The sequence below is a fragment of the Arachis ipaensis genome, chromosome B2, assembly GCF_059453495.1.
Source record: "Arachis ipaensis isolate K30076 ecotype BB chromosome B2, ASM5945349v1, whole genome shotgun sequence".
Taxonomy (NCBI): domain Eukaryota; kingdom Viridiplantae; phylum Streptophyta; class Magnoliopsida; order Fabales; family Fabaceae; genus Arachis; species Arachis ipaensis.
The window spans coordinates 120,559,948-120,580,291 of NC_142437.1; the positions used below are offsets into that span (position 1 = coordinate 120,559,948).

The 20,344-nt window shown below is 33.6% G+C and overlaps 3 protein-coding genes across 4 annotated transcripts; 1 reads left to right on the top strand and 2 right to left on the bottom strand.

The window, feature by feature from the left end:
• Positions 1–6,034: 6,034 nt before the first annotated feature.
• Positions 6,035–8,360, top strand: EMB1644 (Small nuclear ribonucleoprotein family protein). 2 transcript variants are annotated; one of them, XM_016328932.3, is made up of 7 exons: positions 6,035–6,275; positions 6,556–6,597; positions 6,797–6,895; positions 6,991–7,068; positions 7,165–7,204; positions 7,430–7,597; positions 7,989–8,360. In XM_016328932.3, exons 1-7 carry the CDS (start codon positions 6,273–6,275, stop codon positions 8,009–8,011), a joined length of 453 nt encoding a protein of 150 aa, XP_016184418.1. In that variant the 5' UTR covers positions 6,035–6,272; the 3' UTR covers positions 8,012–8,360. The 2 variants fall into 2 exon arrangements, with proteins under 2 accessions (XP_016184418.1, XP_088360202.1); XM_088504076.1 differs by having other exon boundaries at positions 6,039–6,275; positions 6,797–7,068.
• An 818-nt stretch (positions 8,361–9,178) lies between these two features.
• Positions 9,179–12,115, bottom strand: LOC107626138 (uncharacterized protein OsI_027940). Its single transcript, XM_016328933.3, has 6 exons — positions 11,798–12,115; positions 10,939–11,125; positions 10,402–10,558; positions 10,269–10,306; positions 10,118–10,175; positions 9,179–9,630 (listed from the first exon to the last, which is right to left on the bottom strand). The coding sequence occupies exons 1-6, from the start codon at positions 11,800–11,802 to the stop codon at positions 9,503–9,505; spliced, it is 573 nt and encodes a 190-aa protein (XP_016184419.1). The 5' UTR covers positions 11,803–12,115; the 3' UTR covers positions 9,179–9,502.
• Positions 12,116–18,274: 6,159 nt separating this feature from the next.
• Positions 18,275–20,344, bottom strand: LOC148575422 (uncharacterized). The gene is made up of 5 exons (XM_088506229.1): positions 20,319–20,344; positions 20,109–20,231; positions 19,684–19,988; positions 19,542–19,605; positions 18,275–19,202 (listed from the first exon to the last, which is right to left on the bottom strand). Exons 1-5 carry the CDS (start codon positions 20,342–20,344, stop codon positions 18,275–18,277), a joined length of 1,446 nt encoding a protein of 481 aa, XP_088362355.1.

Genomic DNA, 20,344 nt, shown 5'->3' on the forward strand with positions numbered 1-20,344 from the left:
GAATAACCAAGATTCTCATATCACTCATTCTTCTCATTTGTGGCTGGCTTTGATGGTGGTGGTCCAAATAACTTTTTCCTCCTCAAAGATGAGGTGGACATAAAGCCTGCAAATCTGTTCTGGGTGGCTGGGCTTGATGTTGCCATCGTCTCTCTTGTCACAGTTGGTGGCCTAAATGGAGTTGATGTTTGGGCTTGAAGAATGGACCTAACTATTGGACCTTGCTGAGTTGCTTCATTGATCCAGACCCACTACCTGAAGCTGCAACACTTGATGGTGAGGTTGGACTTAGACTCTTAGAGCCAATAGGAGGACTGACAACCCTAGGTTAAGTAGGGAGTGTTAGGCTGCAACACTTGATGGTGAGGCTGGACTTAGACTCTTAGACCCAATAGGAGGACTGACAACCCTAGGTTGAGCAGGGGGTGTTGGTGTAGCCGCGACATATTGTGCTGGAGTTGGAGATGTAGTTGCAGTGGCTGCCAGTGATCCTCGAGTGAATTTGCCTCTTCCTCTTGGATTAACTGGGTTGCCCCTTACAAAAGTAGGTCTGCCTCTCTTTATAGGTGGTGGTATTATTGGTCTGGTGGTCACTTGAGGTGCTGGTAATTTCTGGTTGTACCAAGTTCAAAACTGCTGGTATAGTGTCTGCATTAGGAGGTGGTGCATTTATTGTAATGGTCCCATCATTCATGTTGATCTGGATCATTTTGGTAGTTAAATAAACAGTTATACAGATTCAGATCCAACATGTTGTAAACAACAAGGTAAGATAGATTGATGTGTTTAACTGTTCAGGATGACTTTGTGGATGTAATTCCTCAAAAAAAAATCTCCAATTTTTCCTAGTCTCTGCGTCCATAATCCCATACGCAATTGGGAACAGTTGATTGTTCGCAATTGGGAACAGTGACCTTAGTCACTACTTCATTCCGTTTCTCATTAGTCTCACCAACTACTTTATTAGTCACTTTATCTTCTTGCACATCATCAACAGGTGGATATATCTCATACACACTATCACTACCACCATCAGACACCACATCGTCATCAACAATTTCAGGGTTGGCATCAATAGGGTGATCAAAATAAAGATAGACAGCATTGTCATTCTTCATAGCACTCTCACACATCCTCATCACTTCAGCATCCGTCCTAAGCACTCTTAGACCCTTAGCTAAATCTAAACCAGGTTCTAGCCAATACACTTCATTAAATCTAGGGTAACCCAAAATAAGCCTTCAACAAAAAATAAATTGCATATCTCCACATTCACCCGATGTATCTCAGTTACTAAACCCTATCGTATATTACATTACCGTCTTCACCCTTTTCAAAGAACCCATGTGATGATACACAAATATAACTAGACGATCCATCTAAAAAGTAGTAGAGGGAAGATACAATGAATAAACAAGAAGTTATCAGCACATAATACAAACAACAAAAATAGTGCACTACTAAAACCATAGAATGAAGTAACACCTGTCTCTTTGTAGGGTCGTTCATAGTGAAGAATGGAGTCACAATGATGCCACTTGAAGCTCCAGATTCGACAATGTCTCCCATGTCATTTCGTTCTTCTTTGTGCCAAGTTTCCGCAACAATCGTCTCTCACTCTCTACGTGACCTTTCAGTTTTACTCGTAGTGAAATAATGGGAGAAACACTTAGTCACAGTAAGTGCTAATAATGGCTTAGGGCAAACAATTTGATTTAGGGCAAAATGAATCTGAATTAGGGATTTTCTACTTAGGATGATGATTTATGTAATTCAAAAACTAAAACTAAACTTACTTTGTCAGCAAAAATCGGTTGCCAGCTCAGCATCGTCCTCATCGAAATTGTGGTCCGGCAAACATAAGGACACGCTTATCAATTTTTAAAATTATTCAAGTATCATTTTGTCAATAACAACAGTGAGAAACCATTTTATCAACTCTAGAATTTTTTAAATACCGATTTAGTATTTACCATTTTTTTTTTCTCATAATCGATGATTCGATGCAAAACATAAACAACCTACCTAAAACGAAAAAGTTGCCACACAAAATCATAATTCGTAAAGTCAAATCGGCATTGATAGATTTTCTTTTTATTTTTTTGGTGAAGTTTCAATTTGACCCTCAAAATTGAAACTCTGTTTTAAAAAAAACTTATTTTTAGCATCTCAAATTCAACAGATTCATCGAGCTCTCTCCTCCTCCGCTTTTTCAGCTCCTCGTATATTCAAAACCTTCAAAGTGCTCTCTGCTGCATAATGAAACCTTAAACCACAACCACCGTTGATTCACGACATGGTAACTCACTCTCACCCATTTCTCTCTCACACTCTCAATATGTTTTCCAAAGTTCTTATTTTTTATTATGGTATAAACCCTTTTCAGTAAACCCATTAACCCATATCTCATTATCCCAAAATCATAACTTGTACTAAAAAATCTAATCTTTCACGAAAAATTCAATTGGGTCACTGTTATTAGGGTCTGTTCAACTGCAACGATAGTTTTTGCTAATAACATTAACTATTGACTGCATTACAGTATTGTGCATTAGAATGATTTTGGGCACCCTAAAGTTAAAAATATATGATGTATAGTTCTTATAATCATATTTATTTTTTTGTTGTGAGAATACTTTAACAAGGCTACCTGTTTATATATATAGTTTTTCTTTTCCTTAATTTATTTTTTCCATGGGGATACTTTAATCAACAAACCATGCAAGTTAATTAGGTTGGTCAATTTGAGTTATACTTGTTCATTGTTGTTGTTCTTATCATTTCTGATATTTTATTAGCTTTATGATATCTTAGTGTTAAAAGTTAAAACTTGGCATCTGAGTCAGTGAGCTAGTGAGGCTGTGCAAAGAAAAAAAGAAAAATGGTGAAAGAGAAGAAAGAAGAGTGACAAATCACACCCTATACTGTACAAAGAATAGTCTTATTTATATACAAGAGACTAATAAAATTGTGTTTTTTTTTTTTTATCAAAAATAGAAAACTTGAATCCGCAACCTCTTAATTGAGTATGGGGAGACTATGCCATTTGAGCTATAACTTATTGGCGAGACAAAATTGTTATTTTAACTAACTAGAGTAAAGATATAAAATGAATGATCTATGGCAAATAAACGGTAAATAAATGATCTAACTATGTACATCTTAATCATGCTAATAGAGTTGCTATAATGGATAGACAATTAAGTGTTTTTTTTTTTTTTGGTCGGATTATGTTAGTGTCTTGTATAATATGTTTACATCCATTTTTATCAATTGTTTTTTGGGCCACGACATTATTGAACGGAACATAAAGGTTTAGCCATGAGGCATTAAGTAGAAAAATCATTAATACCAAAAAAAAAAAGAGTGGAAAAATCATAATTAATATCTTAATAAAAAAGTTCAAATATTTTTTTCAGGTAATGATTGGTAATTTTTAATACAATCATATTAGATGTATATTAAAATCAGTCACTAATATAAAATATATATTGAAATATAAAATATATATTAAAAATAAATTAAATTATACATATATTTATATATAAATATATAATGATTTATTTTAGTGGTTGATTTTAATGTAGAAACAATATTTTTATTTTTCATATATTCTTTAATAAAAATCATAAATATATTAGCAAAAGGTGAATTCCCCAACGATGGAGGGGAAGAGCTTTGAAAATAAAAAAGATGAGAAGAAATGGACAACTGTGTAGATCTAAAGAAGCTTGAAAGAGTTAAACTAAGAGATCTCATGTTGAGGAAAGAGAACACCTATTTCATCTTTCAAAATCTATGTCCCTCCTCTGTGTGACTTTGAATGAAAATTATCTAACGGCTTTCTCTCTCAGTTATTAATTTTATATAAAGTTGACTGTACTTGAGTTTTTATCATTGTTGCTACTTCAATACCTATTCACGCAACACACCTACATAGAGAGTAGAGAGAATACAATGATGCCTTTATATATATACGTCCACCAACGTATTTGTGAGAAAAAATATTCGAACAATTATTCATATTTACAAGGGTAAATTATTTAAAGAAACTAAATGAGAATAAAAATGATCAAATTGTTCTAAATGAAAAAAGGACAATATTTTTGTCCTCCCACTTTTTATATAAGTCGTTGCTTCTATACAAATTTTAGAAGAAAAAAAATATATAAAATATGGTGGGATACAATGATTCATACTTATATATCCTGCAGTACATAAATCGTTATGGTGAGTATAAATCATGGGATAAAGGTTGATTTTAAATAAAGTTGAGTAAAACATTTGAGAATTTCATAGTTTATGAAGTTTGAAGCTAAAACCGAAAAAACTCTATAATTTATACAAAACTACAACAAATCAGGAGATAGGAATTCTCATATTTAAAGTAAACTTTATGTTTAATTCTTCAATTATTTCATATCTACATATGATGAATCATTGGCTAGTGTTAATTTAAATAAAACAAAAAAAAATATCAATCACCTAACACACACACACATATATATATATATATATATATATATATTAAGATGTTTGAAATATTAGCATCAGTTTTTGGAAAAATTATTCTAAAAGACCGTTAGAAAGATTTAATTATTAAAAAGAATTTTTAATACCAAAATGATTAAAAAGGGCTAAATCCTTTTATAATATTTAAGAAGAAGAACTAAATCTATTTATAAAAAGATAAATATATCCTTAATTATTTTTTTTATTTTTTATAATCTTTAATATATGTTATTTGATTCTCAACGCTAAATAAATATGTATGAATATTCACTTGGGATTAATTAGTTAATTAATTTAGAAATTATTAACAACGACCAAATTTTTTTATAATATTTAGAAAAAAGACCAAATCTTTTTATAAAGAGACAAATATATCTTTAATTATTTTTTATAATTTTTATATTAACTATTTTTATTTTTTCTAAAATTTTAGTAATTTTTATTATTTATTTTTTACTTTTCTAATCTTTTGTCCTTTTTTTCTCGTTAGGTAAAGATCAAAAAAATAATAAATAAATAAATAATTACTAAAAATTACTAAAATTTTAAGAAAAATAAATTTTATCAACATAAAAATTATAAAAAATAAATAAATAAATAATTAAAAATATATTTGTCTCTTTATAAAAAGATTTGGTTCTTTTTTTTTAAATATTATAAAAAAATGTGATTTTTTTTAATAATTTTATATTAAAATTCTTTTTAATAATTAAATCTTTTTAACAGTCTTTTAGAATAATTTTTTCTTAGTTTTTTTAGTGTACTCATAATCTGTTGACTTTTTTCTAAAAAATATATATATAAAATTTTTTTGAATCGTAAGATAATAAGATTTGAATTGAAGATCGACTTTATATATATGTACACACATGATCACTTACTGAAATTATAAATAATAATGTTTCATCATATACTTTTTTATGAAAGTCTTGTTAAATAAGAAGTTTATACTTTATAACATTTAATCATTTTATTTTTTAAATAAACTTACGACATATTAGTATATTATAGAATCCAAAAAAATATATTTATAAAAAAAAATAAGTAAAATAGTATCAAAATTATATATAAATAATCATATCATGTTATAAAAAAACATAATAAATCAAATTGAATAATTTTATTTGAATTAAGAAAGTAAATTATAATAATGTAACGTTGTCATGTTTGTAATCCTGGCTTTTAAATCTTTATAAGCTTAATAATTCATGCTATGAATAGATAAGATTAAAATTTATCATTCTAATTTTAATTTTTTTTAATTGTGTCGATTACATGAACTATAATTTCACAAATGTAAGAAAAAAATATATAAAATATATATATATAATGCGTCTTGTTCTTTTTCATTAATTTATTAAGACTAAAAAATATTGGTTTGCTGTAATTTTATATAAATTATGAGATTTTTTTGTTTTAGTCCTAAACTTCGTAAACTATGAAATTCTCAAATATTTTATTCTATTTTATTTAAAATTATTCTTTATCTTATATTTTATTCTTTACCTAAAAAGAAAAGGTTGCCAAAGTCAAATGGGCATTGACAGATTTTCTTTTTATTTTTTTGGTGAAGTTTCAAATTGATGCTCAAAATTGAAACTCTGTTCCAAAAAAAAACTTTCTTGTCAGCATCTCAAATTCAACAGCTTCATCGAGCTCTCTCCTCCTTCGCTTTTTTAGCTCCTCGTATATTCAAAACCTTCAAAGAGCTCTCTGCTGCATAATCAAACCTTAAACCACAACCACCTTCGATTCACGACATGGTAACTCACTCGCCCCGTTTCTCTCTCACACTCTTCTCCATATGTTTTCCAAAGTTTTATTTTTTGTTATGGTATAAACCCTTTTCAGTAAACCCATTAACCCAGATCTCATTCTTTGATTCCCACATCCCAAGATCATAACTTGTACTCAAAAATCTAATCTTTCACCGAAAAACTCAATTGGGTCACTGTAATTAGGGTTGCATTCTGCGGTCTATTAATTTATTTTGCCTCTCGTTTTCTGATTGCTTTCTTTTCTTGTCTTTTTTTTTTTTTTCAGCTGCCCCTTTCTCTTCTGAAGACTGCCCAAGGCCACCCAATGGTGAGTGTCTGCGAGGCCTTTGCTCTATGTTTACCTAATTCATGTGATATAGTGTAAATTGCAGAGATACTGTTTGATTTTGATACACTATCATGTTAGCGTTTGTGTCAGCAAATCATGTATCATTGTATGTATGAGTTCTGAAGTAGTTATTTATGTTTTATATTTTGATTTTTACTATATGTTTCTGTTGGAACAGTTGGTGGAGCTGAAAAATGGAGAGACTTATAACGGGCATTTGGTGAATTGTGATACATGGATGAACATCCATCTAAGAGAAGTCATTTGTACCTCTAAAGTATTGTTCTTTTGCCGTTGGTTCTTGTATATTCATCATGATATGTTGTGTGCTGTGAAATCTTTTATAATGTGTGATTGGAATTGGTTATGTAGGACGGAGATAGATTTTGGCGTATGCCGGAATGCTACATTCGTGGAAACACAATCAAGTATCTTCGAGTTCCTGATGAGGTTTGTAGCAGTGATTTTCACATTATGTTGGAATTCGTGATCATGATTCATGCATACGTTCATCCCCTGATGTTGCTGTATTGCCTGTTGTTTTAGGTTATTGACAAAGTTCAGGAAGAAACCAAGAGCCGTGGAGGTGAGCCTTTTTTCCACATCTAGCTCATTTTTCGTAGTGATATTTAAGTCGTAGAGGTGATCAAAGTGGGGAATAAACAAGAAATAAAGATAATAATCACTTTAAAGTTTAAACAAGTTATATTTACACATATAGAATGAGTTGAATAGCTATTCATGTAGTCTTCTAGGTTTCTTCTAAAGAAAAATATGCTGGAAACTCCTTAATTGTGATCACCTTTTTCAGATCGCAAACCGCCTGGTGTTGGACGTGGAAGGGGAAGGGGGAGAGAGGATGGTCCTGGTGGACGGCCAGCAAAAGGAATGGGCCGTGGCCTTGATGAAGGTGGAGCTAAAGGGCCAGGAGGAGGCCGAGGCAGGGGGGGCCCAGGTGGAAAGCCTGGTGGTAACAGAGGTAAATCATCCCTTACATCATTCCAAACTCTCTGCATTTCATGTAGCAACTTTTCATTATCTAAGTTTTATCCCTCGAATTTGCCATGAACGAGTTCATGGGATCTGTGGTATTATGCATTTACTTTATACTTCCACACATACGCTTACAAATCTTACTTTCCCTTGTCTGGATGGTCAAGGAAAAAAGTGATTTTAGCGATCAAGTCATAATAGAGTGAAGTTAATGCATGTTTGATTATGCGTATTTTGGTTCAATACAACTTATGATTGAAAGCTTAAACTATGTCTAAAATTCCTGAAACGTACAGATATCATATTAGGATCAGTTATAATACAAATTTCGGTATAGTCCTTGTTATCTTAATTTATGTTTCTTCTTCTTCCGACAGGTGCAGGGAGAGGTAGAGGTTGATACAACTGTTACATGGAACTACTTTATATGGTCCAGTTGCTAGTTTTAGAGGCATCGGATCCCTGCTCAACAGATTGCTGTTTGTGATTCCCTTGCATTCTTGGTTGTAGGTTTCCAGTGTTTTTTGTTCTTGCATTTAGAGTCGCGAAAATGCAGATATTACAAGAACTCACCAAAGTGATGATGGTGATAATGTTAATTGTTGAAATAGAATACATCCACCCCATCATTCATATGCTTAGAAATGCTCCTTCCGATTGTACACTAAATGTTTGGGTGGTCCAACTTAAATTGTTTGTTCTAGTGATTTTGAGGCATGGTATGGATAAGTTCTTGAATTGATGTTCTACTTCTCTGATACTTTTGAGGCATTGAATGGAAGATAAATTACACATTTTTCATGTTAAAGAATACCTCAAAAGTTGTTTTTATTATACTTAATAAAATTCACTGGTTTACAAACTATTTCATTATAAAACTGATATTTTGAGGATTAAAACGATGAATGAAAGTGAAACATGGTAATATTCAGATATGATTTTCGAGTTAATACTCAATTTGACCCTTATAATTTGAAGAACAATTTAGTTTGACTCTTAAAACTTCAATAGAACAAAATTGAATTCTGAAATTTGTAATCAGAACTTGCATTAATTTATTGTGATTTGAATCCTTTGCTCATATTCCATGCGATTGGGGTCTGTTAGAGCAAATTGAAGTTTGATTATATGGTCCTTTTTTGTGAAAATATAAAAGGTTTAGTATGTTTTAATCACATAAAACTTAGATAAAAAGTTTAAATCTTAACAAGTTAACAATATGCTATTCATAAAAATTAATTCAGGAACTAACAAAAGTTATTATAAATTTTACCGTTCAAATTAAACCAATTATAATTTTAAATCAATTTGAATTCGACATCATACTTTATGAGTTAAATTGAATATCAACTCTCCTTAATAGCCACAAAACTTTTCTTGTGGTATGTTCTTGAGTATTAAATTAGCATAATATCAAGAGTAAGATGATAAAGCAGATATCAAATCCTATTTCTGTTGAAAATGTTCAAAAATTTCCTATCCTAGAATCCAATTAATATCGGCCTTAAAAACATTTATAAACAATATGGTCTTTGACTAGGAAAGAGAAATAATAAACACACTCGGCTCCATCAACAGTTGCCATGAAAATTAATAGGCAGCATGATGAATAATATTATATAGATATTCTGATACCAAATTCCTTCATGAAATAAAAAAAAAGTCTCACTTGTACAATATCCTACTTCAGCTAGAGAGAATGAATGTTAAGTCGTTGACTATGCCAATAGCACTCACTACTCACCAAGACACCAATGTTTTAGGGTCAAGAAACAGGGGTAATATGATGTCTCTACTTCAAGAACTATCAATTCACACTACAATACTGAAATAATCTACTGCATGCTTATAAGCATCATCCAGGTGTTGAAGATCTTGAACTGAAAGGGTATTATGTGCTTGGAGCAGCTTCTTTTTTCTCTGTTGAAGCCTCCCCGGCAGCATCTTGATCTCCGGCCGTGGAAGCTCCCTCTTTCTCAGTACTAGTCCCCTGTCCTCCGGGCTTCGACACTTCTTGCTCTATTATAATTGGCAAACAAATATATTTCAGTCGGCCAAATAAACGAATCCTAAAGCACGAAAACCCTAAAGTACCATACTTGAGGCCTTAAGAATGGGAGAACAATGCTACAATGCACCTTCTACAGCAATTGATCATGTTGGTTCATTTAGGACACTTCCTAAATGATGCTAAAAATGACCATATTCTGCGGCCGACGAAAAAAGGTAGATCCACCAATTTAAATCCTAAACGGCAACTGACTTTGGCCTCAAATATAGTATCATATGCCTCATAGTTATAAAACCAACAAAACCTTTTCTTCCCAGATGAATTTGGCAATTCAATCAGTTAATTCAAGTTAGTTTCATGATTCATTGGCTTCCCCTCTAGGGGATTAATACTAGTGAGTAAAGTTCACACATACCCATGATTTCTAAAATGATGATGTATAATAAGTACTTCACACACACCAAATATCAAATGCTAATTTTGCAGCATACTTACCATCATCATCGTCATCATCGAAATCACCCATTGCATCATCGCCCATCCCACCAAATTTCTGCAGCATTCAATAGAATTAGAATTTAGAACAGATTACATCAAACAAGAAAGGGTGTCCAAACAGATGAATTCATCCAAACACATTGCATACCGAGAAATCCATCCCTCCCAAGTCTAGATCACCAAGACCTAAGCAAACAAACAGGATAATCGGTCAGAAAACCGCAGCCATGAAACAGAGAATTTCAAAAATTGCTAATAACATGATTTAGGCATGTCCATACCACCATCATCTTCATCTTCATCAACCCATTTATCCCAATCTACTTTCACATAATGCGGAGGCTTTCCTTCTCCTCGTAGTAACCTTTTCCACCATCCTTTCTCTGCCTTCTCCACCACACAGAATATGCCTCTCACCCCTACATTAATCTTGCTCTCCTGAAACCAATAGAATATGCATTGAAAAACAAAAATAGTTCTAGTGCAATTAACAAAACACTAAATTTCTTAGACAAATTTCAAAAACATTAAAGAGACTTAAACATGTTACATGTACTCCATGGAGATTACATCAACAACAAACATCATCCTAAAGTGCAAGCACATCATGGATAATGCAATACTTTAGTTTAGTTTCTTAAACTAATATCTAAGTAGATGATGATGCATAGACAAAAAGAATCAACTTCCACATCAACCATTTCAAAGAAAACTACTTTAACCTACATGGTCACACCTGATTATCATAAAAGAATTTTACACGGTAAATTTTATAGATATGTCATTGCTATCTATAAATAGGAAAATTTGAGTCTCACCTCTACATTAACCTTGTCAAAGAGATCCAACTTCAAGTCATACAGATGATCTTCGGCACCAGCAGTAGCCGAAAAGGTGAAAGTACCATCTGGAGTTAGGTCCACTTTCGCATTCTTCGAATCCGGCAACTGAACCGTTATATAAACCTTGTCCAGCCTTTGAGCCCACTTAACCTCAGGATGACGGCTGCACACAGCAAATGATGTAAAAAACACGATCAGAACACAAAAATCAAAAGGATTTAATTTGTATTTACTAAAAGTATAAATTCCTTTACAGTATCAATCACAATACTCAACTTTCTGATTCACTACATGAATGCTGATGCAAATGGAAGAATTTGATCCCTAAAAATGAAAATTCCCAAAATGCATGCAAGAAACCTAGATAGTATACTATAAGTTGAACTACCAAAAAAGCTATTCATCCCAATAACACAAATTGCAGCACAACAAATTAAGATTAAAATTTAACTAACATCAACAAAAATCAAAATTATTAATATCAATGTTCAGCAACTTGACAATGCAAAAAAGGCATGTATAGCTGCTAGTAATTGAAAAACCACAATCATATTTTCCCACACTCTTCATAGAAAATCACACTTCCTAAACTTGCCAATGAGTTATAATAAGAGAAAACTTTTACAATATAATAAAAAATGAACAAAGTAATGCAAACTTCAGTGGTATAAACCATTAACTAACATGTGTCCTGTTTCCATTTCAAAAACTATGATTACTCAACATAATCACTAATCATAATCAAACTTAAGATGCTAAGTTCAGAGGATTAACACTTTTAAACATACATATGAACATAAAAAATAAATAAATAAAATTGAAATGAAAAAAGTACCTCATGGTTTTGTTAGAGAGAGACAAAAACCCTACGTTTGAGAAGAATTGAGAGTAAGGTAGATTTTGATGACAGAAGAAGGAACACAGAAAGTGTGTTTATGTTGTTTGTTGAGCGACACTTCTAGACTTTACTACACCTTCTTTCTCTTTCTTCTTCTTCTTCTCTCTCCGGTTAAGTACCTTCTAGAATATGCTCCTTGTGCTTACCAAATTTATTTATTATTATTTTTTTTTTTTTTTCAAAAAAGGTCTGTCTAGAACTAGATTGTTTTTTTCTTTCAGTAATGAAATTTTTTTTTTGGTATCTCTTAATCCGACCTGACAAAGACTAATTCGTGGAAACTCCATTTAAAAAAAATTATTATTTATTTATTTATTTATTTATTATTATTTTTTCTTTTAGTAATGGAAATTATTGTTGTATCATGGTTGGTCATGGATGGCTCATCCTTAAACGCTCCTTACTAAGTATGGAGTGCTGCACATCTTGTAGATTCATTAAATCTGAACTCTTCATTTATTATATTTTATTTGAATGGTCTGGATTTAAAAAGGTAACCTGTTAATCAAGTTAATCATTTTTTACAAGTTTTAGATTTTTTTTGTAAGTCTCAGATATTGGGCTGAAGTTCAAAATAAAAAAATAGTATATAAATATTAAAAACATGTCTGTACAAAAAAAAGTTATTGGACTTTAGAATTAAAATAAATAATACATAAAAAATAAGTTGAAAATTTATGTACTAAATCTAGAAAAAAAGATATAATAGAATTTTAAAAAAAATAATATTAAATATATATTATGTATATAATATTAAAATTTAAATAAATTTTGTTTTGTGTGAAATAAAATTATAATATTAAATATAAATACAATGATAAAAAATTTTGTGTTATATATATATTATGTATATAATATTAAAATTTAAATAAATTTTGTTTTATGTGAAATAAAATTATAATATTAAATATAAACACAATGATAAAAAAATTTGTGTTATATATATATATATATATATATATATATATATATATATATTGTGAGAAACAAAATTAAAACATTAAATATGAACAGTATGATAAAAGATTTTGTATTATATTAATTTAATTAAAAAAATATATATACAACGTAAAAAATAAATAAATATATAATAATTTTATTTTGTGCAAAACAAAAATTCATATAATTTTTTATTAATAATTTTTTTATTGAAATATGTTATTTTACTATATTTATAATATATTATTTGGGATAATTATATTATTTTAGTTAATATATATTATTTAAAAAAATATTTAAAATTTATTATTTTGTATTAAAAATATTATTAAAAATATATTATTATTTTTTCTTAAAATAATACTTTCTTTTCTTTGGTTCAAATACTATGACAATAAAAAAATTTTACGTAATTGCGTCTACTCAATAAATATTATATTCATTTATTTCTATATTGTATGTAAAATAAATAATTAATATTTAAAAAAGTTAATAAAAAAAAGAAGTATTCTTTTTTTTACCAACTCTTAGGTGAATATAGAAATTATGTCATTTGAACCATAGTTTGTTGGCAAAGAAAGAAATACTCTTAATTATATATTAAATAGAATAATTATTTATTAGGCTCATTCTTATACAAATAAATTTTTTTTTTAGTTTTATATCTGTAATATTTTATACCAATTAGCTTCAAAATTTAATTATTTTTTGAATAAATTAATATAAAATAATACAAATAATTGTTTAAATATAATTGTATTTTAATTTTTTATTCTTACGTACACGTTGAGGATAATTTGAAATAAAAGATAATGGACTTGTTGTAACTGTCATGTATATTGTACTTTGACTGTGTCGTCATTTGAGAATCATGGCGCCTTCATGGAGACCGGGTTCAGTTTTATGTTTAGAGTTAGCCAACCAGCACAGCGGCCACACAGCGTCTTCCTTTTCTATGACAGCAATTTTTCGGACTTTGAAGGTCCATTTATGGTAAAGGTGGAATGGGGTGAGTTCAAGAACGTCAAAAATCTGTGGCTAAACAGAACAATAGTGGAAGCACCTGCTAACAAACAAAACAGTGAAAATACTTGAAGACATCACATCAATAATAACAGAGTAATGGAGGAATTCGATCAATTTTTTTTGAGTATTTTTCTGGTGTAAAGATAGTCCTGTGTTAAACGAGTGAATTAGTTTTTTTTGTTAGTGTCGATTTGTTTGTTCAGCCCATGAAAAAAAAAAAAACAATAATAAATAAATTTAATTTACCTGATCACTTTTCATAGTAGGTTAACTTTTAAAGAGTGCTGCACTCCCTACTTTGCCTAGAGTGCACTAGCTTTCGCCGTCATGGATGACGGAATGTTTCAATTTAATATGGAAGTGATTTTTTTTTAATTGTAAAAATTAAATCTGAGATTTAAATTTGAGACTAGACAAAATTTTAATTAAAATCTGAGGGTAAGGAGTGATAAGTTCAAATTCTAGTGTATAAATTGAAGGATTTAATTTATGAGTGGTTAATTTTTTATTTTTATAGTAAAATAAATTAGTGGGCCAGATTTATAAATAAAAAGATTTAAATTTAAAATTAAAAAATTTGTGGGTCAGATTTATAAAATTTAAAAAATTAATATTCTAATTTCATGTGAACGAAAATTAACTTTTCGATTTTTTGGAATGTAATCTCCACAGCCGAGTGAAACACGTGCATTTTTAATAACAATGTAAAATATAATTATCTTTTTAATATTAAAATTAAAAAGTGCTAGAACTACAATGATAGATAATGGTATTTTCTGTAAACAGCGAGCTAAAATTTAAAAAAACGAATTGATCCGTATTTTAAACAAGTTGGGAATACATCAATTTAATTTGACTCATTCGAATTAACGAATTAAACGAGTTGATTCGTTTGATTCTCTTTTTATAATTTATTTTTTGTTTAAAAATTATTATATAATTTTAGCAATTCTTTTTACTTGATATCCATACGAATAAAAAAAATTGTTATGCATTCATATACTTTGATAATAAATTATTTAAAGTTTAAAAAATTAATTAATTAAAAAAACATTATATATGAACCAAAATAAATTTTATATACAAAAAATAAATAGCTAATATCGTACCCATTTACTATGGAGCTGTAAATTAAGTCAAATTAATCTACTTCTAAACAAGTCCTAATTTTAGTGGTTCGATTCATCTATTTTTATGAGCAATTTGAATCGACTCGCGAATTGCAGTTCATGTTGAAGACTGTAATCATATAATAAAGATTTTATTTAATTCACTTTTGAATATTCTAAAAATCAATTTTTTTAAAGACTAAATTGACCCTAAAAGATATGTTTTGTTCATTTTCTTTTCCAATTGTTCCTTATGAGTCCAATTTCAATCATATATATATATATATAAACTAGACTTTCAGAAAACCTACGACAGAGTGAGGTGAAGCTTTGTGGATATAGTGCTGTAGAAGATAGGCTTTGGTCTTAGATGGAGAACTTGGGTGAAGGAATGTGTGACTACAGCGTCTACGTCAGTGTTGATCAATGGGTCACCATCCAAGCCGTTCAAGATGGAGAGAGGACTCAGACAAGGAGACCCTCTATCTCCTTTTCTGTTCGTTCTTGTCGTTGACGTTCTGCACAGGATGGTGGGGGAGGCCGTAAGGAATGGACGGATTTTTTCATTGCTGGTGGGAAGGGACAATATAGAATTGTCGCATCTCCAATTTGCAGATGACACAATCTTATTCTGTCCGCAGGAAATAATAAAATCTGTTCTCAATAGTCTGCCGGTTTACTACTTGAGCTTGTACAAGATGTCAAAAACGGTTGCAGAAAAGATAATTGGACTTCAGAGAAGGTTCATGTGGAGTAAAGAGGATGGGAATCATGGTATACCACTGGTGAAATGGGAGGTAGTTCAAGCTCCGAAAAAGCTAGGTGGCTTGGAGGTGGGAGATGCTCTAATTAATTAGAAATGCATCGCTTCTGTTCAAGTGGTGGTGGCGCTTCTCAAAGGAGGACTGTCCGCTGTGGAAGAAGGTTTTATGCTCTTGTAATCAGTTGGACCCAACTGTAATTTTGTCAAGCCAGACCTTGCCATCAAGATGGGCCCTTGGAAAGATATCTGCCAGTTTAATATCAAGGAGCAACAGGTAAGAGACAAGATGATCAGTGGTTTGTCTATGGAGATGGAAAACGGCAGGAGCACTCATTTTTGGGAGGATGCTTGGTTACAAGGTGGCTCTTTGAAAGATAGTTTTCCGAGACTCTTCTCTGTTTCAAATCAACAAGGTTTCATAATAGGGGACTGTGGCTTTTGGGATGTGGTAGAATGGGTATGGAACTTCCAGTGGAGGAGAGAACTATTCCAATGGGAGTTAGAGTTACTCAACCAACTTCACGACCGGTTACGGGTTGTAAGATTATCGAGTGATAGAGAGGACTGAGTTGTATGGAAATTTGACAAAAAAAAAAGGTATTTTTCTACTAATTTTTTTGTGCAGGTGCTGCAGAAAGAGATTCTTTCAGAGGATATCATGAGTTACAGCTTCACTAGTTCGATTTGGCATGGCTTGGTTCCTCCAAGAGTTGAACTATTTGCATGGTTTGTTTTAGTAGGCAGGGTCAACACGAAGGAGAGGCTGAGTAGACTGGGCATTATTAATCATAATGACAATATATGTGTTTTGTGTAAAAAGGATATATAATTTGTACATCATTTATTTTTTGCCTGTGAGTTTACGTGGCAGGTGTGGTGTGCTTGGTTGAAGTATGCTGATAGAGCATGGGCCATTATTCCGGGACCGTTAAAGAATTCTTCGAGAGTTGGACTGGAGTACCAGGCAGAAAGTCGGAGCACAGAAATGGCTAATAGGCTTTTTTGCGGTCATTTAGAACATTTGGTTGGAGCGGAATAGCAGAGTGTTTCAGAGATTAGAGACAAGTGTTGAAGGTGTTAAAGATTATGTCATTTTCGAGTTATAGGGAATGGTGTGGAGTTGATCCATTTGGTTGTTGATGGCAATGCTGGAGATAACAACGGATTATACTTGTTATCTGTGTTTTATGTTTTGTTTTTATTGTGCTTGAATCCTTGTTGCTCCACTTTATTGTGTTGAGCTCCCTTTGTTCAATATATATATATATATATATATATATATATGGATTTGGATCTTCTAAATTTTAAATTTTATTTTAGAGGATAAAATGTAATATCTCACCATTTATTTTATAGGTGAAACAAAAAAAATATAAAAAAATCACATTTAAAGGTGAGATATCACTTTATTCTCTAAAGTAAAAATTTAAAATTTAGAGAATCTAATAGGGCAAAAAACAGAAATAAGCCAAGGGAGCAAAAAAATTACCTGAATCAGCCAAACTGAAAATTGCTTCACGAATCAGCCAAAGCACATTACTATGTAATTCGAACTAGTTTGGTTCGAACTACGTTAACATATAAATCGAACCAACTTGGTTCGAACTACAAATTACATAATTCGAACTAGCTTGGTTCGAATTACACACGTGAACCACTCCCCAAGTAATTCGAACCGACTTGGTTCGATACTCTCAAATTGCATCAAATAGTAATTCGAACCAGGTTGGTTCGAATTACTCACAATTCGTTCAAAAATCTAATTTCTGTTACTAGCATAGCTTCTGCGTCATGTCTTAATTTAACTCGTAGAGTTTGTTATTCCGGTGTGCATTCAACATACATTTCATTTAAAACTCTGGAAACAAAACATATTCATCAATTATGATCCCATTCACAGTACATCGCACTAACATTAACAAATGTTATCACTTACCAACTACAAGTAAGAAAACCGATAATACTGGAATCTAAATGCGAAATTGAAATAACAAAAGTACCAAAGCTAGCAATACACCTAATCATGTCCCCGTGTGTGCTCTGCTCCTCGGAGCTGTGGGCAACTCCGACGTGTGTGGCCGGGCTGCCGACAAAGCCCACATCTCTTTGGCCGGTTCGGGTCTGCCTCGTCCATATTGGTCCGTATCCGAGTGGACCTCGGACGACCCTCTCTCGCACGCCTCTTATTCGGGTCTGGGATGACAGTCGGCCCATCATATGGTGGCCAGAAACCCTCTGGAATGGGAGATTTGAAACCCATCCGATACACACTGAAGACCGAACTAAGACGATACACACCTGGTGGACGTAAGGCTCCCATGTAAGCCGTGAGTAGGCACAGCATGCCAGTGCGTGGGGACACGGGAAATGAAGTGCCTGGAAGTATCTGCAGTCACATGTCTGAGATGCAAGCGAGACTCTGTAGCTACGCAGTGAGAAAGAACCAGTAGGAGTTGTCTTTGCGACGGTGAACTCGGAGTTATCCCTGTCATAAAAAGTCACCGTGAAGCACCGAGCCGTCTTCAAGTTGGCCTCTATACACTTCACCAAGTGCTGACTAAATTGTTGTCCGGTTCCCTACTGTGCCTCAGCCTCTCTCCCTTTGCGAACAAATGATTCGGCCAACCTTCCGTATGTTGCCTTCACTAGCGAGCACACAGGAAGGTTTCTAACACCCTTGAGGATTGAGTTCACACACTCAGAGATATTCGTCGTCATGTGTCCAAATCTACGCCCCTCATCACAATGCTGTGTCCACAATGAATACTCAATCCGGTTCGCCCAGTCACACATCGCCAGGTCTTTAGACCTCAGAATATCAAACCAGTAATGGAACTCGACCTCGGTCTTAGCGTACGCCGCATTCACAAGTATCCTCCTTGCGTCTTTGTCCTTGAAGGTTAGGGCGAAATTTGCCGCTACATGTCGAATGTAGAATGCCCGGTATGCAGACGGAGGTAACCATCCTCCGTCAGGAGCCTCAAGCGCGGCCTTGATGCCGTTATGCCTGTCCAATATAACCAGCAGACCCGGCTGCAGTGTCACATGCTCACGCAGGTGGGAGAGAAAGAAGGCCCACGACTCAGCATTCTCACCCTCGACTAATGCGAATGCCACAGGGAGTATGTTGGAGTTCCCGTCCTGTGCAATCGCAACAAGCAACGTTCCCCTATACTTGCCATAGAGATGGGTGCCGTCAATACTAACTAGGGGCTTGCAATGACGGAATGCCTCGATACATGGTGGAAACGTGCAGAATAGTCTGTGAAAATAAGCTTGAGACTCGTCCAGCTGTGCACCGATACGAACAGGACTCGTCCTAAGGACTGCAACAGTACCAGGCATCGTCAACTGGACTCTTAACACCCACCTTGGGAGCTCGTTGTACGACTCATCCCAGTCACCATAGATGAGGGCAACAGCCTTCTGCTTGGCTAACCAGACCCTCCTATACGTCGGCCTAAACCCAAAGTGTGCGGCGGTGGCATTTAGGAGCACCTTGATGCTGACGGATGCATCAGCCCTAACCATTGGCATAATGAATGCCGATATCACATGGTAATCCAAAGTCCTGTGGTCGCTGGAGATGGAGGTGGCGAGACACGTATGCGGTCCGTTGTAGCGTTTGACTTCCCAAAGGCCCTTGCACTGTCGAAGACTCAGGCAAATCAACCATGTGCACCCATTCCCAAACTCAGAACACTTGTCCACATACCGGCGATAGTCAGACTCCACGACCTTGTACTGTACCCCTCGACGGATGCTGTAAGTCTTCACACTTAACAGGGCCTCATCTTTATCCTGAAATCGCTGACCAACCTAAAATTCTGTCAGACCTGCAGACCCTTCACCATCTCTAGCGCCAAATCCAGCCAGCTGCCCAGGAACCCCCTCCTGCCTCATGGCATCTAAGTCCAAAGAGGAAAAATGTGGAGGGTACTGCTGTGTGCCAGAGCTAGAACCACCGCCCGCCCCAGCAGGCTCACTTGCTCCGACATCATCGCCACTGTCATCAACAATTATATCCGGCTCGATATCATCATCCTCTGGATCATCCAAAAGTCCATTTCCAACCCCAGCCAGTGCAACACACTGTAAAGAGGTTCGTGGAAATTCCCCTGTTCCGACCTCGTCGCCTACACTGCCGTTGAGATCAACAGCGAACGAAAGGGAGGCAACAGGTTGGACGGGTGGCTCGTACGCAGGGACGGAGGAAGAAGCAACGGCAGGTCTGGAGCTAGAACCGGCTACCGTGGCTAAAGTGGTGGTATTCCGGTTCAAACCCCTCGAGCTGGATACCACGTCAACCAACTTTGCCAACAGTTCTGGTGTCCTCACCTCTGGAAACTGCCGGCGACAATGAAATATGACCTGCAAGTCCTCATCACTCCCGATCGTAAAACAATCATACTTAACGGTTTCCTGGAGCACCGTGATTGGAATGCGATAGAAAAACTTCTTAACCCGTTTCACACCTTCGAGACCAAGTTTCAGCAGTACAGAGCTAACAAGGTCCTCATACCTAGTCGTAGGCCTGACGATCATACACAGAGGATCCTTATCAGTGAACTTCACACCGGAACGAATTTTCCTCTTAATGGATCCTCTGTGGTGAACCAACACTACGAAACTCTCCTCACTAGTCAT